At 33.7% G+C, this 18742-nt stretch overlaps 1 protein-coding gene across 5 annotated transcripts in view; it reads left to right on the top strand.

Moving 5' to 3' along the window:
- Nucleotides 1-18742, top strand: part of NFXL1 (nuclear transcription factor, X-box binding like 1) — a 54478-nt gene that overhangs the window by 13924 nt on the left and 21812 nt on the right. For all 5 annotated transcript variants that reach the window (XM_059924111.1, XM_059924110.1, XM_059924113.1 and 2 more), the window contains 6 exons: nt 285-409; nt 1041-1163; nt 4618-4708; nt 11959-12079; nt 12310-12469; nt 13200-13291. In XM_059924111.1, coding sequence (XP_059780094.1) covers nt 285-409; nt 1041-1163; nt 4618-4708; nt 11959-12079; nt 12310-12469; nt 13200-13291 — 712 coding nt within the window. The remainder of the gene's footprint in view (nt 1-284; nt 410-1040; nt 1164-4617; nt 4709-11958; nt 12080-12309; nt 12470-13199; nt 13292-18742) is intronic.

Consider the following 18742-nt stretch of genomic DNA (forward strand, 5'->3'; position numbering starts at 1 on the left):
ACTCATTTCTTTAGAAAAGTATTTCTGAAGTAGTTAGCTCATAAAAATATGCTTCTTGAGAATGGTAACTTGTCAGGTATCGAATTCTGTTTAAAAAGCATAAACTTTACAAATATAGGGGTTATTTTCTTTAAAGTTAACTTTCCAATAAATATGTAGATGCAAAAGTTCATAGTCTGAAAGACCTGTCATTCTCTAGGAATCCAAAAGTACATGGCACATTATTAGTACTTTATAATAATGTATGTTATTTTTAATATTGATTTTTTTTTGTCTGCTTCTAGAGTTTTCTTTGCCTTGTACAGAAGATGTACCAACTTGTGGAGACAGTTGTGACAAAGTACTTGAATGTGGAATCCACAGATGTTCACAGCGTTGTCACCGAGGTCCTTGCGAAACATGTAGACAAGTTAGTCATGTCCTGTAATGATTACTTTTAACAGCTATCTGTCATAATATGTCAAGTGGGATTGTTTTGTAATTGTTTTCCTAAACATCTGTGTCATGATCTAATATTTATGATGAAGCAGGAGAGTATGCCAGCAATTAAATCTGAAATTACCTTTTTTTTGTTTTGCTTGGTAAAAGTTTGAATGTTGTCATTTTTATAGACTAGTGTGGGGTTGTTTATTCTCAGAAGATATTCAAAACAATGATGAATTAGGCCTAGGGATGATAGGGAAAAAAATGCCTAGATGTCATTCTGGTTTTGACATACTACTAGATAATACAGTTTTTTTGTTTTACTGAAACTAGATGTGTAGATGTTATGGTGTAACTAGATATAAGGGATTTTAACATGTGATGTTGTTTTACTATTTAATATCAAATTTTTACTAAATTTAATAATGGAAATTCTGTGAAGTCTTTTTGGAACAAACAAATGTCTTAGGAAATTCTCCTTTATTTTTTTAAAAGTGTTTCTTACAAAACACTCTTAAACTTTTCTCTTTCATTTTTTAGTAATTATAGAGATTGCAGTGTGAAAAAAATCATGTCAACAAAAGTCAATTTTAATAGCATTTATTTGATTCTTCCAGGAAGTGGAGAAGCATTGTCGTTGTGGAAAGCATACAAAACGAATGCCGTGTCATAAGCCATATCTTTGTGAAACTAAGTGTGTTAAGATGCGGGACTGTCAGAAGCATCAGTGTAGGAGAAAGGTAATAAGCTTGGAAAACTGATTTTAAAATTCTCTTGGATTTTTCCTCTTTGGGACCATGATAAGTGCCATCTTGACTTGTTCCTCAAATACTTAGGCATATTCTTTGCTTTCCATATGAAATATTAATAACTATTCTACATTATTGTTTGTATTAGTGGGAAATCTTACCAAGGTTTTTAAATAACAAGGGTCTCTTTATGTCCTATGCATAATTCCTTCTACTTGGTTCTTCGGCTGTTTCTGTTCCCTGACTTTATTTATTTATTTATTTTTAAAATAAAATTATTTATTTATTTACTTATTGGCTGCATTGGGTCTTTGTTGCTGCGCGCGGGCTCTCTCTAGTTGCGGCGACCGGGGGCTACTCTTTGTCGCGGTGTGTGGGCTTCTCATTGTGGTGGCTTCTCACTGTTGCAGAGCACAGGCTCTAGGCACACGGGCTGCAGTAGTTGTGGCACGCAGGCTCAGTAGTTGTGGCTCGTGGGCTCTAGGACGCAGGCTCAGTAGTTGTGGCACACGGGCTTAGTTGCTCCGCAGCATGTGGGATCTTCCCAGACCAGGGCTCGAACCTGTGTCGCCTGCATTGGCAGGTGGATTCTTAACCACTGCACCACCAGGGAAGTCCCTGTTCCCTGACTTTAAAACATCATAGCAGTGTTAGTGGTAGTTTGTTTGGCATGGTAGAGGCTTAACTTCTGCTGTTCAGATCTTATTTATAGAATCTTGGTTCAGTATAAGGTCAACTGGAGAATTTTATTGAGTCTGTTGATTTGAAGTTTTTTTGAGTACCTTTTATTACTGTGAATTATCCCTCTATCTCTGGTAAGATACCTTGTTCTTAAATCTATTAAATATAGTGATTTCAACTTTGTTTTGCTTAGTGTTCATACAGTATATATTTTCCATTCTTTTACTTTCAACTTATTCAAATCTTTATATTTGAAGTGGATTTGTTATAGACAGCAATTAGATAATTGTTTTATTTAGATAATTATTTTGTTTTAAATCTTTATCATTTAATTTGGGTGTAGATCATTTACATTTATTGTGATCTTTAATAAAATGGTTGGATTTAAGTCTGTCATTTTGCTATTTATTTTCTATTTTTTCATCTGTTCTTTGTTTCTTTTCCCTCTTTTGTGTCTTCTGTTTGAGTGTTGTCTTTCAATAATTCCATTTTACCTCCTTTATTCTATTCTCACACATTTTATACCCATGTATTTTATAAACCTCAAATATGTTGTTTTCATTTTTGCTTTAAACAGGTATCTTTTAAAGAGTGTGAAAAAGTAAATAGTCTTTTATATTTATCATCAAACTCATGATTTTTGGTGCTTTTCATCCTTTTATATAGATTCAGGTTTCTATCTGATTTCATTTTCTTTTGTCTGAAGGACTTCCTTTAACATTTCTTGTAGTGCTCGTCATGAATTCTTTCAACTTTTGTAAACTGTCTTTAGCCTTTGTTTGTGAAAAATATTTTTACTGTAGAATTTTAGTTTGACAATTTTTTTCCCATTCTTTAAACATGTTGCTCCACTGTCTCTGTTATCTTTGTTCCTCTGTATGTAATGTATCTTTTTTCTTTGGCTATTTTTAAAGATTTTTCTCTTTATCATTAGTTTTCAGTAATTTATTTGTGATGTTCCTTTGTATAGCTTTCTTCATGTTTCTTTAGTACAATTTTTGTTGAGCTTCTTGTATGTCTTTATAGTTTTCATCATATTTGTGAAATTTTCAATCTTTATTTCTTCAAGTATTTCCCCCACCCATTGCCTTCTGAGACTTCAGTGACAGGTATGTCATGCTGCTTGAAGTCCCATAGGTCACTGATGCTCCAGTTATTACTTAGTCCTTTTAATTTTCATATTTAATGTTAGCTTATATTGTTTGTCTTCAAGTTCTCTAATTTTCTTCTGCATTGTCTAATCCCCTGTGTTTCTTCATCTCAGACAGTATTTTTTCATCTCTGAGACTTGGAGTTGTGACTTTTTCTATATCTTCCATGTCTGTCCTTTTCATGCTTATGCTCTCTTCTGTCTTCTTGAATATAAGTGAATAGGATGTACTTCAAATACCTATTTTAATGTCCTTGTCTACTAATTCTGTCATCTGTCATTTCTGGGTCTATTTTTGTTGATTGAGTTTTCTTTTCCTTTTGGGTTATTCTTTACTGCTAGGTGACTTTTGATTGGTTTCCAGACATTATAAACTTTATGCTTTGTGCTACCACTTCTCCACAAATTCTAACCACACTTGCCTCTCTGAACTATGAATTTTGTCTCCTCAACTTGGTGAGACCACTGGACTCTGCTTGTGATCTTTCTCCTTGTGTCCAGGTCTAAGCGTGTGCTATCATAGGACTCACCTTGTTTGTTTCTGTTCTCATAGGGGTTTCTGTCCTGTGCTGCCTAATTGTCTAATGTCTAAAAACTGCTGTTTCAAATATTTTGTCTGATTTTCTAGTTGTTTAAGGCAGGAGAGTAAATCTGGTCATTATTACTCATCATGGTGAGAAACAAACATCTAAAGGCAGGAGATTAAATCTGGTCATTATTACTCATCATGGTGAGAAACAAACATCTAAAGGCTTATTCACCTTGTGGACCACATAACCTTCTTTTTTCCCACTGCCACTGGGAAAGTGATAGGCACATAGTATTACTTGGTAAATATTTGCTTAATTGAATGAACTATTTTAACTTTTAATTGCTTTTCAATAATGTGTATTTTGTTTTGAGCTATTTTTATATACTGAAACTTGTTCTTAAGTAGGTTACAAACCCAAGTTTCTTTAAGACAATTGTAGTCTGTATTTCCTTTCCAAAGTTTGTCAAGGAGTTAGAATGGCAAGATGGAACTTTAAGTAGTTGCCTTGTGTTCATGAATGAAAATTGGGACAGGTCATAGACAGCTATATTTCTCACAGATTGGAAATCAGGGAGTAACAAAACAGCACTAGAAGCAATTAGCCTATCTCTACTTCTTTCCTTTAGTTAGTCTCTGATTCTTTGGTTTGAAAATAACTGCCAAACTGATGTATATATTGAATGGGTTTTATTGTAATTAAATTTTTAAAATAGCCAGATTATTTGCCTGAATTGACTATACGGTTTGACCAGATCCATTCCTGTGGTTAATGTTGTTAATTTCTATGTAGATAAGTAGAAGAGAAACTATCTTATGGAACTATTTTAAGTCATAGAATAATTAACTAAAGGGCAAGAAAATTTAGCTTGAATTCACTAAATTAGGTCATTGTCTATTTAAACTTATAAGTTCTTAGTACAACGTGTTCTACAGAAGAATGTTGATATTCTTGAATACTTTTATTCTTATAGTGAAAAGAACTATCTTTTGATTTCCCTAAGTTCTGTGAATAACTAGTAATGACATTCATATTACGTACGGTTTTCAAATTACCTGTTCTTTATGTATTGCTTTCCCTTCAGTGTTGCCCTGGAAACTGTCCACCTTGTGATCAAAACTGTGGACGGACTTTAGGATGTAGAAACCATAAGTGTCCATCTGTCTGCCATAGAGGTAAAATTTAACAACAGCTGTAATTTAATGTTTATATTTACATAGTGCTTTCTCGTTGATAGAGAGCTTTCACATTTATTATCTTACTCTTAGCAATCTTGAGAAGTTAGAGCAGTTGCCACTATCTTTATTTTATGGATGAGGAAATTTAAGCTGAAGAGGATCCAGTGATTTACTTAGGGAAATATCTAGTAAGGCATTATAGCCAAGATTTGAACCCACACCTTTTGAATATAAACTTCTGTTCTTTCTATAATACCATGTTGTTTCCTTACTTCTACCCAACCTTCCCCACATAGTTTTTAAGTTAATTAATAGGTTTTTCAGTACTATTTTGAATTTTAGACATTGATATGAAATTAAGTCTAGTAAAGGATTAGATATATTCTGTCCAGTGGTTCTTGAAATTTTTGGTCTCAAGGACCTTTTATACTCTTTTTGGACCCAAAGACCTTTAGTTAATGTGGATTTTATCTATTGATATTTATTGTATTTGAAGTTAAATTAAAATATAATAATATTTATTATTTTATTGAAAAATAGTACCATAGTACCCATTACATCTTAATACAGTAACTTTTTTGTGAAAAGTAGCTACTTTCTAAAAAAAAATTTAGTGAGAAGAATGATACTGTTTTACATTTTTGCAAATGTCTTTAATGTCTAGCTTAATAGAAGATAGCTGGATTCACATATCTGCTTCTGCATTCAATCTGTTGTGATAATCCCTTGTCATATAGCTTCTGGAAAATTCTAATCTATGTATATAAGTTCTTGAAGACCACCTGAAAGGGTCTCAGGGGTGCCTAAGCTATTAGAGATTGAAAACTGAGTTAACTTTACTCATTTGGAGTATGTTGGTATGAAATGGAATCTACTGAAAGATAGTATAAGGTAGTGGAAAGAGCATGGGTTTAAATTAAGAGGTCCTGAGTCAAAAGTGAACTTAGTATTGGGTTGGCTAAAAAGTTTGTTTCGGTGTTTCCATATCTATGGAAAAACCTGAACGAACTTGGCCAACCCAATAACAGCTTTATGACCTGTGACAAACTACTGTTTTTTGTTGCCTTCCTTTGGGATTAGGTGGATACTAGATATCTCCCTTAATGTCTTAATCCTTTCAGGAATCTTGGAAGGTATTAGTGTTGTTTTGTATAAGGAGGAAGCAGGCAAAGAGACTGTTGGCCCAAGGTCATAGAACTAGTTGCAGGGTCAGGATGTGAACCCAAACTTTAATAATATTTCCATTATACCATATTGCCTCCCCATTAGGAAAAATGGCAGATATGTTAACCCCATACGCATTTCCCTGCGGATGTTCTCTGATTTGTTAGTGTCTTTATTTTTATTTATTTATTTTTTTAACATCTTTATTGGAGTATGATTGCTTTACAATGGTGTGTTTGTTTCTGCTGTATAACAAAGTGAATCAGCCATACATATACATATATTCCCATTTCTCCTCCCTCTTGCATCTCCCTCCTACCCTCCCTATCCCACCCCTCTAGGTGGACACAAAACACCGAGCTGATCTCCCTGTGCCAGGCAGCTGCTTCCCACTAGCTGTCTAATTTACATTTGGTAGTGTATATATGTCCATGCCACTCTCTCACTTCGTCTGAGCTTACCCTTCCCCTTCCCCATGTCCTCAAGTCCATTCTCTGTGTCTGCGTCTTTATTCCTGTCCTGCCCCTAGGTTCTTTAGAACCATTTTTTTTAAGATTCCATATATATGTGTTAGCATACGGTATTTGTTTTTCTCTTTCTGACTTACTTCACTGTGTATGACAGTCTCTAGGTCCATCCACCTCACTGCAAATAGCTCAACTTTGTTTCTTTTTATGGCTGAATAATATTCCATTGTATATATGTGCCACATCTTCTTTATCCATTCATCTGTTGATGGATACTTAGGTTGCTTCCATGTCCTGGCTCTTGTAAATAGTGCTGCAATGAACACTGTGGTACATGACTCTTTGAATTATGGTTTTCTCAGGGTATATGCCCAGTAGTGGGATTGCTGGGTCGTATGGTAGTTCTATTTTTAGTTTTTTAAGGAACCTCCATACTGTTCTCCATAGTGGCTGTATCAATTTACATTCCCATCCACAGTTCCCACCCAAGAGGGTTCCCTTTTCTCCACACCCTCTCCAGCATTTATTGTTTGTAGATTTTTTCATGATGGCCGTTCTGACTGGTGTGAGGTGATACCTCATTGTAGTTTTGATTTGCATTTCTCTAATGATTAGTGATGTTGAGCATCCTTTCATGTGTTTGTTGGCAATCTGTATATCTTCTTTGGAGAAATGTCTATTTAGGCCATATGTGCCAGACCCACAGCCAGCATCGTTCTCAATGGTGAAAAACTGAAACCATGTCCACTAAGATCAGGAGCAAAACAAGGTTGCCCACTCTCACCACTATTATTCAACATAGTTTTGGAAGTTTTAGCCACAGCAATAAGAGAAGAAAAAGAAATAAAATGAATCCAAATCAGAAAAGAAGAAGTAAAACTGTCACTGTTTGCAGATGACATGATACTATACATAGAGAATCCTAAAGATGCTACCAGAAAACTACCAGAGCTAATCAATGAATTTGGTAAAGTAGCAGGATACAAAATTAATGCACAGAAATCTCTTGCATTCCTATAGACTGATGATGAAAAATCTGAAAGGGAAATTAAGGAAACACTCCCATTTACTGTTGCAAGAAAAAAGAATAAAATACCTAGGACTAAACCTACCTAAGGAGACAAAAGACCTGTATGCAGAAAACCGTAAGACACTGATGAAAGAAACTAATGATATAAATGGAGAGATATACCATGTTCTTGGATTGGAAGAATCAACATTGTGAAAATGACTATACTACCCAAAGCAATCTACAGATTCAGTGCAATCCCTATCAAACTACCAATGGCATTTTTCACAGAACTACAACAAAAAAATTTCACAATTTGTATGGCAACACAAAAGACCCCAAATAGCCAAAGCAATCTTGAGAAAGAAAAACAGAGCTGGAGGAATCAGGCTCCCTGACTTCAGACTATATTACAAAGCTACAGTAATCAAGACAGTATGGTACTGGAACAAAAACAGAAATATAGATTAATGGAACAGGATAGAAAGCCCAGGGATAAACCCACGCACATATGGTCACCTTATTTTTGATCAAGGAAGCAAGAATATACAATGGAGAAAAGACAGCCTCTTCAATAAGTGGTTCTGGGAAAACTGGACAGCTACGTGTAAAAGAATGAAATTAGAACACTCCCTAACACCATACACAAAAATTAACTCAAAATGGATTAAAGACTTAAATGTAAGGCCAGACACTATAAAACTCTTAGAGGAAAACATAGGCAGAACACTATGACATAAATCACAGCAAGATCCTTTTTGACCCACCTCCTAGAGAAATAGAAATAAACCAAAAGTAAACAGGACCTAATGAAACTTAAAAGCTTTTGCACAGCAAAGGAAACCATAAACAAGATGAAAAGACAACCCTCAGAATGGGAGAAAATACTTGCAAAGGAAGCAACTGAGAAAGGATTAATCTCCAAAATATACAAGCAGCTCATGCAGCTCAATATCAAAAAAACAAACAACCCAATCCAAAAATGTCAGTGTCTTTAAACTGTAAAGTTTAGAACTAGCTTTTTGGTTCTCATGTAAAAGGATTTTATTTCCTTTTGTAGTCATATCACTGACCCATTAAATTTGAATTTCATTAACATTCTAAAGTTAGTCATTAATTCATTCAGTAAGTATTTTTGAGTGTCTACTAAGTACCAGGCACCGGAATTACGAGTGAACAATTTTGACAAAGTACCTGCTTTTATGGAGCTTATTTTTTTATTCTTCCTCAATTAGAATACAAGTAAATAATCAAATTAATATAGAATATCAGATAGTGACAAGTATAGAAAGAAAATTAGAGTAAAATTAAAATTGTGATAGTTGGGATGGTATCTACTGTTTTATATAGTGTGGTCAGAGTAGGACTCTGAAAGGATGACATGTGTGGGGAATCCTGAGAGAAGTAGGCATCAAGCCCTGGGGAAATGGGGATGGGGTAGTTTGATTACAGAGGCCTTGAGACAGGAACATTTGAAGGAGGACTGAAGTGGTTGCTCAGGGGGACACATGTTAGGAGATGAGGTCAGAGAGATGGTGGGATAAATGATTGCTGGGGAAAGGAGAATATGTATAGGGCCTTGGAGGCCACTGTTAAAACATAGCCTTCACTTTAAGTTGAAAACCTGACGTTGTATGACCATTAAAGAAATTGAATCAGTAGTTTAGAATTTTCTCACCAAGAAAACACCAGGCCTAGTTGATTTTTACACATGATTTTTAACAAATGAACATTTAAGGTATGTACACGTTTAATCTCTTTGTGAACTATTTGATAGTGTATGTAAAAAAGGAATGTGTTCCAGCTCATTATATCATCTTTCAAAGAAAGTAAGAGACAATTACAGGCCAATCTAACTCATGAACATGTTTGTAAAATATTAAAGTTTTTGCTACTCAAATCCAGCTATCTGGTACTACAGTATTAGCTATCCAAAACCTTAATCTATCATAACCAAGTTGGGTTTATTGCAGTAATGTATGGTTGGTTTAAGATTAGTAAATCTAATAACATGTTTCCATCACATTAACAGATTAAGGGAGAAATGAGATCATTTTAGTAAATGTCTGAAAAACAGTTGATAAAATTCAGCATCCATATATGATGAAAACTTAACTAGAAATGGAAGAGAGCGTCCTTAACCTGATATAGAGTATCTGCAAAAAGGGTAGAGCAAACATCATACTTAGTGGAGAAATGTTGAAAGCATATCCCCCTTTTGTATTATTTTGAAGCAAATCCCATAAATACTTCAATATGCATCTCTGAAAGATGGATTCTTAACCTGAAAATAGTTAATCTGTTTCTTAATATCAGCAAGTATCTGGTGTTCACATATCTTGTTGTCTCATAAATGCCTTCATTTTTTACTTCAGTTTGTATGACTCAGAAACCTTAATAAGATTGACATTGCAGTTGGTTGATGTCTCTGAAGTCTATGAATCTGTAATTTCCCTCTTTTTCTATAATTTTCCATCTTTTTATATATTTTCCTTTGTCACTTGTTTAAGAAACTAGGTTGCTTTATTTAGTTTCACAGAGTCTGGATTTTGCAGATTGCATCTCCGTGGTATTATTGGACATTTTCCTCTGTATTTTCTATAAACTGTTAGTGGAACTAGAGGTTTGATCAGATCCAGGTTCAATTATTATTAATTATTTTTTGGCAGAATGTTTATTTTTTAAAAAAGAAACTTATTAGCCCCTAAAAAAAATTTACCTTAATGGAAAGTGTATGAAGATACCTTTGTGCAACTCTTACCATTTGTTTAATACTCAGTTACATAAGATACATAGAATCATTATTTTATGTCATTTTCTATTATTCTAGATACCTTCATAATCAAAGTTGTACTGTAACTCATAGGGAGAGGGTGCTATCTGCATGTTTGCGCTGTGAATATATGAAATCTTGACTTATAGTTCTTTTAAGCTTAAGGCCTTCTATGGTTATGGTTCTAGAATTACTGGACTTTTGACCCACTAGTCACTGTATTTATACTCTGTATGCTCCTTTTTCATTTAAAAAATATTATCACTGAAGTTACTTGAATTTAATGTCATGTTGTACAGGTGTCTGTAATGAGTTCATTAGGAAAACAACCCCTTATTGTTCTCAAGATTTAATTTTAAAAAAGGTAAAGTGATGCTGTAGTTTAGGGTGGCAAAAAGGTTATGTTTGATAAGTTTCTCTTTGATTGCTGAAGGTGAATGAAAATTATCATTGTTAAGTATGGAAATTAATATAATGTGCTGAGTAAGAACTGACATAAATGTCACTGTTAATTTTTTTAAAAATGTGACATCAAATTTTCTTTTGGAAAGATCAAAATAATGTTTGATCATGTGAGTCAGGATAACTTGGCTTGCATTACCATCAAGATAATACTTTACTGGATTATACTTATCAAAACACTGAAGTATAAATTTGGTAATTTGTATAATACACATGTGTTTTTTCCCTGTGGTGCTTTTTACTTTATTTCTTTTTCTGTGGTCATTATTTGAATCAAAATTCTTAACCTCTTTTTGTTTTAGGGAACTGTTTTGAATTAATAGAGGCTTTAACCAGACTATTTTTCATCATCAATCTGTTTTTTATCAGGTTAATTGCTATTCAGTATTTTGCTTGGTCCTGACACCTAGGCAGCAATTTCTTGAGATACTTAACTTCCTAGTTGAAGACTCTTTATTCCTTTCTTATTATTTCATTTCTAATGGGGTAGCCTATTCGGAAAACTAGAGTGGGAAGAAAGCCCTTAGGATGGTGTCAAAGCCTTGGGGAGAACTTTATAGCCTGTCTAAAAAGATTTCTTTTCAATTGGTCTTTGTGTATTTCTACCCATAACAAAAGAAGGTAAAAAGCTGAAACCCTAAAAATGTTTCCTTTTGAAATGTTTAGAAGAGAAGTATTTGGAATTATAGCCTAAAATGAGATTTTAGAGTCTTTTGCAAAGCACGAGTAATGGAAAATTAACTGTACTTGTTAATAACCTTATGAGAGAAGTCACTCTTATTGGAGAATTTATCTAAAAATAATGTACTTGAATAGATGTATGTATGAAACTAAGCCAAAAAGATTATTGCTAACATTAGATTTTCCAAAGACTTAGCTCCATTTTGCTGGTGTAGTTTTGAATGAGTAATGTGTTAAATTTGTTATTTAGAACAGAACTTTTAGCAAATTTTAAAGAAAATTCTAAAACTTTTTATTGAAGTACCGGTGTAGATATAGAAAAGTATACAAATTGCAGGTGTACAGCTTGATGACTTTTTATAAACTGAACATAACCATATAACCAGAACTCAGATTATTAAACAGATCATTACCAGCATTTCCCAAACTTTTTGTGTCCTTTGTAATCATCATCCTGATTTTGAACAGCATAGATTAGTTTTTCCTGTTTATTTTATACAAATGGAATCATATACTGTATATTCTTGGTGTCTGATTTTGTTTGCTCAATGTTATATGTGTGAGGTTCATTCATTTATTCTCATCCTAGAGTATCCCATTGTGTGAATATACTAAACTTATTGATTCTACTAGTGATGGGAATTTGGGTAGTTAAGGAAATTTCTCTTTAAGTTTCAGACTTTTTTTTCAGGTAGCTGTTATCCCTGCCCAGAAACTGTAGATGTGAAGTGCAATTGTGGTAATACAAAGGTGACAGTACCCTGTGGCCGAGAACGTACCACAAGACCCCCCAAGTGCAAAGAGCAGTGCAGGTTAGTACAAAGCTCTGTACAGACTTACATCTGGTGTCTTACAGATTTAAATTCATACAGATTTTTAATTTTGTTAGTACTTTCAATTTTGCTTTAATGTTCTAAAATATTAATATTCACAGTATGCCCATTCTGTATGGAATCAGAAGATATATAAATAGATAATTGCACTTTAGATATAATTGTTCAATGATCAAAAGTAATTTTAAAAATTGTACTTTATGATTTAGTCGACCACCAACTTGCCATCATACAAGTCAAGAAAAACATCGCTGTCACTTTGGCTCTTGTCCTCCATGTCATCAACCTTGCCGAAAGGTTTTGGAGAAATGTGGTCACTTGTGTCCTGCTCCATGTCATGATCAAGCATTAATAAAGCAAACTGGCAGGGTAAGGGAACAGTACTATTAAGACATAATGCATTGCTGTGGGTCATATTTTCTTAATTTTACTTAGTCATTTCAGCAAACAATGATTAAGTACTTATTGGGTATTAAACACTGTGATAGGAGCTGGGGTATAAGGTAAATAATACTTGGTTTTTGTCTTAAGAAATACACAATACAGAAAAGGAGAAAAACCAATAAACAAATGTTTGCAAGTACAGTGTGATAGTCATGTTATAATCATCATACAGATGAGTTTGTCAGTCTTCTTTCATATATTGTGGTTTAGGGTTATAAATATCTCCTGGTTTCCTCAAAGATTCATTCACATATTCAGTGAATATTTATTGAATTCTTACTATGTGTTAAGCATTCTTCTAGGTGCTGGGGAGACAACAGTGAACAAAATAATGGAGATTAAATTCTATTGGTGGAATATGGATTTTACAATTCTGTGTTTTATTCTTTTGGAGTGAAGGAGTCTATACTGCCTTTGTTCTGTCATTTAAAAACTGGAATCTGGCTCAATTTTTAATATAAACGTGTTAGAGGGGAACAGTCTGATAGAATTTAAGGATGGAATAAAATATTTCAATAAGCACAATTTGTTGAGTACTTGAAAAAATTTCAACCGGCTTGAGCAGAGGATTCGTGGAACTGTTTTCTTAGATCCTTAAATCGGCTATATGATTTAACCCCTCTGACTTAAAAATTGTTATTTATTTTACTTGTAGCACCAGCCTTCAGGCCCTTGGGAACAGCCTTCTGAACCAGCATTTATTCAGACTGCATTGCCTTGTCCTCCATGTCAAGTGCCTATTCCTATGTAAGTATTAGAATTTTAGCTTTTAAAAAAAATCTTTTGACATAGTTCAAAGTGTATCTTGAGAAACTTCTCCCCTTTTTCTTTCTTCAGTTCATCATTATTTCAGGCCTAGCCTATAAAGTAGTCTCTCTTTCTGTTTCATTCTTTTCCAAATACATTTTGCATACTGCTTAAAACCCTCCTCTAGGTATCTTTTTTGAGTCATTTTCCCCAGCTAGAGTTTGATGGGTCAGTATAGCTACTCCTACTCTCTTTTGGTTACTGTTTGCATGGGTAAATGGACAGATTCTTAGAAACACACAAACTACTGAAACTGAATGAAGAAGAAGTAGAAAATCTGAATATGCCTAGTAAAAAGACTGAATTAGTAACCAAAAACTTACCACAAAGAAAACCTCAGGACCAGTGACTTCACTGGTGAATTCTACCAAACATTTAAAGAATTAACACCAGTGCTTCACTAAGCAGGGACATTTCCTGACTCATTCAGTGAGGCTACTATTTCCCTGATAATAAACCAGAAAAAGACATCACAGGAAAACTGCAGACCAATATCCCTTTTGAATATAGATGCAAAAATTCTTAACCAGTTACTAGCAAACTGAATCCGGCAACATGTAAAAAGATTTATACATCATGACCAAGTAGGGTATATCCCAGAAATATGAACTTGAATCAACATCAATCATTGATTCAAATAAGTCACTGTTAATACTTTATCAGTAGAATAAAGGACAGTTGATAGATGCAGAAAAACATTTGACAAAATCTGACATGCTTTCTTGAACACTCAACAATCTTGGGATAAAAGAGAACTTCTTCAACCTGATGAAGAGCATCTATGAAAACCCACAGTTAACATCACACCTTTATACTCCAATAAAGATGTTAAAAAAAAAAAAAATCACACTTAATGGTGAAAGATTTAAAGCTTTCCCCCTTAAGATCAGGAATAAGACTAGGATGTCTATTCTGCCACTTCTATTCAATACTATGTTAGAGGTGCTAGCTAGAGCAATTAGACTAGAAAATGAAGAAGTAAAACTATTTGTATTTTCAGACGACATGATCATGTATATAGAAAATCCTAAGGAATCTTCACAAAAGTTATTAGAGATATTAAATAAATTCAGTAAGTTTATAGGAAACACGATGAATATACAAAAGTCACTTTTATTTCTATACACTGACAGTGAACAATCTGAAAATTGAATTAAGGAAACAGTTCCATTTGCAGTAACATTAAGAAGAACAAACGTTTTGTTTATTTAACAAATTTAATAAAAGAAATCCAAGATTTGTACACTGAGAACTATAAAACATTGTTGTAAGAAATTAAAGAACACCAAAGACTGTAGTACTGGCATTCAGATAGACATAAAGATCAAGAGAATAGAACTGACAGTCCAGAAATAAATCCATACATTTATGGTCAATTAATTTTTGACAAGAGTGTCAGAATAATTAAATGGGAGAAAGAATGCTTTTCTCAACAAATGGTATTGGGACAACTGGATATTCACATGGAAAAAAATGAACTCAGACCCCTACCTCACAACATATATAAATAGTAACTCAAAATTGATCAGAGGCCTAAAAGTAAGAACTAAAACTATTAAACTCTTAGAAGAAAACAGGTGTAAATCTTTGTGTCCTTGGATTAGGCATTGGTTTATTAGATATGACACCTAAAGCATAAGCAACAAGAGAAAAGATAAATAAATTGGACTTTATGAAAATTGTCAGAGGACATTATCAAGAAACTGCTTTAAGGACACTATCAAAAAATTGAAAAGATAACCCACAGAATGGGAGAAAATGTTTGTAAATCATATATCTTTTTTTTAATATTACTTACTAATTAGTAATATTATTTACTTAGTCTATACCTATGTAAATCATATATTTTTTATATTATCCAGAATATATAAAGAATTCTTAGACTGAGAGACCAAAAGACAAATAATCCAATTTAAAAATGGTCAAAGGCTTAGAATAGATATTTCTCCAGAGAAGATCTACAAATGGCTAGTAAACACGTGAAAAGATGCTCAATATCATTAATTAGAAAAATGTAAATCAAAACCACCAAGAGATACCATTTTACATCCACTAGGAAGGCTAAAATAAAAAAGACATATGATGTGTTGGTGAAGATATGGAGAAGTTGGAACCATTATACATTGCTGTTGGGAATGTAAAGTGGTGTAGCTACTTTGGAAAACAGTTTGGTAGTTTCTCAGGAGACTAAACATAGAGTTACTATATGACCCAGCAATTTTACTCTTAGGACTATACCCAAGAGAACTGAAAATATAGATTCATAAAAACTTGTACATGAATGTCCATAGCAACATTATTATTAATAGCCCAAAAAGTGAAAACAGTTTTTTATCAACTGATGAATGGATAAACAAAATGTGGTATAGCCATACAATGGTATATTATTCAGCTATAAAAATCCATGAATTACCGACACATTTACATATTACGTGGATGAACCTTGAAAACAGTATTCTAAGTGAAAGAAGCCAGACACAAAAGGCCGCATGCTATTTGATTCTATTTATATGAAATGTCCAGAGTAGGCAAATCCACAGAGACAGAAGGTAGAGTAGTGGTTGCAGGGGCTGGGGATAGGAGACCATGGGGAGTGACTGCTAATAGTTTCAGGGTTTCTCTTTGGGTTATGAAAATATTCTAGAATTAAGTAGTGGCGATGGTTACACAACCTTGTGAATATACTAAACTCCTCTGAATTGTACTCTTTAAAAGTATACATTTTATGGTATGTGAATTTCATCTCAGTTTTTAAAAGGAGAAAAACATGTAGGAAGATCCTTCTAATTCTGATATGATTTTTCAGTGACATGTCTAACAAAATTATTATTGTAAAGGATATATTAAAAAATATTACTTGTCATATGAACTCTCCAGTTAATATAATTTCTTATTAGAGGACAGTGTTCCTGTTTTCTTGCCCTCTTGTTTTAAAAATAACATTATGTTTAATAATAATTTGGCCATGTGATAAAAGAATTCTGAACATGTGCATATAACACATATAATATGTGCTGTTATCATTTAGGGTGCCTTTTGTTTCAAGTAACAAAAACCCTAAATAAAAAGTGACATTGTAACATTTATGCCTTGCACAGTTAGACTGGAGGTAGAACTGCTGCTTCATGGTTGGTTAGTCTGGTTGATTCAGTGATTTATGGTCAAGGGCCCAGATTCTGTCTTTACATTTTATCCTCAGTGTGTCCTCTTTGCTCTCAGGCTACTTGCCCTTCTGATAAACTTCCCATCCAGTTAGTGAAGTTTCCAAAGGGAGAAATGGACACTGTTTAAGCCTTCAGTCATCATTTTCTTCTTTATTTAAGAACTGAGGAAACCTTTCCCAGAAGCCCCATAGTTAAAACTCTTTTCACATTTCACTGGCCAGAATAGGATCACAAGACAATTTCTAAACCAGTCCCTTGAAAGGGAAATGAAATATTTGTTTTGTTTCTTTAAATAGACTGGTTTTTTTAGGTGATTTTTTAGGTTTGCAGGAAAATTTCACAGAAAATACAAGGAGTTCCCATATGGTCCTGCCACACACACACAGTTTCCCTTAATATCTTACATTAGTGTGGAATTGTACTCTTTAAAGTATAAACTTTATGGTATGTGAATTTTATCTCAGTTTAAAAACCAAAAACATATGTATAAAGATCCTTCTAACTCTGATATAATGATTTTTCAGTGGCATGTATAACAAAATTATTATTATGAAGTATATGTTGAAAAATATTATTTGTCACATAAACTGTCCAGGTAATATAATTTCTTTCTTAGAGTAGAATTTTTTACAGTTGAGGAACTGATATCGATACATTATTATTAACTAAAATCTATAGTTTACCTTGGTAAAGGTTTACTTTTTTGGTTGTACGGTCCATGAGTTTTGATAAATGCATAATCTCATGTATCCACCATTACAGTACCATACAGAACAGTTTCACTGCCCTAACAACGTCCTGTTCATCCCTCACCTCCCCAGCCCTCAAGCCTCTAGAAACTGTTGGTCTTTTTACTCTCTCTATAGTTCTGCCTTTTTCAAAATGTCCTATAGTTGGAATCCCACAGTATATAGGCTTTTTAGCATATTGCACTTGATAATATGCATTTAGGTTTCCTCCATGTCTTTTTACAGCTTGATAGCTCATTTCTTTTTATTGCTGAGTAATATTCTATTGTATGTATATACCACAGTTTGCTTATTCATTCACCTATTGAAGGACATTTTGGTTGTTTCCAAGTTTTAGCAATTATGAAGAAAGCTGCTATGAACGTTCATGTTCACAGAACATGTGTCCATGTTATTGTGTGGACATATGTTTTCAACTCATTTGGGTAAATATTTAGGAGTGCTATTTCTGGATCATGTGGTAAGTCTATGTTTACCTATATAAGACACTGCCAGACTAACACAGTGGCTGTACCATTTTGCATTCTCACCAGCAATGAATGAGAGTTCCTGTTTCTCTACATCTTTGCCAGCAAATGCTCTTGTCAGTGTTTTAGATTTTAGCCATTCTAATAGGTGTGTAGTGGTATCTCGTTTTAATTGGCAGTTCTGTAATGGCATATGATGTTGAGCATCTTTTCATATGCTTATTTGCCATTTGTATATCCTCTTTGGTGAGGTGTCTGTTCTCTGCTCAAATCTTGCCCATTCTTTAATTGGCTGTTTAATTTCTTATTATTGAGTTTTTAAGAGTTCTTTTATATTTTGGATGCAAGTTCTTTACCAGATATGTGTTTTCCAAATATTTTCTCCCAGTCTGTGGCTTGTCTTTTCATTTAAGTGTTTTCATTTAACTCGTTTTTATTTAAGTGTTTTTGGCAGAGCAGATGTTTTTGGTTTAATGAAGTCCAACTTAACCATTTTTCTTTCATGGATTGTGTTGTATTTAAAAAGTCATCGCCAAACTCGAGGCCACCTAGATTTTCTCCTATGTTTTATAGTCTTGCATTTCACATTTAGGTCTGTGATCCATTTTGAATTAACTGCTGTGAAATGTATAAAGTCTGTTTGTATTTTTTTCCATGTGGATGTTCCTTTGTTCCAGCACCAACCGTTTGTTGAAAAGACTACCCTTTCTCCGTTTGATCGCCTTTCTCCTTTGTCAAAGATCAATTGGCTATGTTTGTGTGGGTCTATTTCTGGGCTCTCTGTTTTGTTCCATTGATCTATTTGTCTGTTCTTTCACCAATACTATACTGTCTTGATCACTGTAGCTTTATAGTAAGGCTTGAAGTTGGGTAGTGTCAATCCTCTGCCTTTGTTCTTCAGTACTGTGTTGGCTATCCTGGGTTTTTTGTCTTTCCATATAGACCTTAGAATCAGTTTGTTGATATCCACAAAATAACTTGCTGGGATTTTGATTGGAATTGTGTTGAATC

Source organism: Balaenoptera ricei, chromosome 5 (genome assembly GCF_028023285.1).
Source record: "Balaenoptera ricei isolate mBalRic1 chromosome 5, mBalRic1.hap2, whole genome shotgun sequence".
NCBI classification, from domain to species: domain Eukaryota; kingdom Metazoa; phylum Chordata; class Mammalia; order Artiodactyla; family Balaenopteridae; genus Balaenoptera; species Balaenoptera ricei.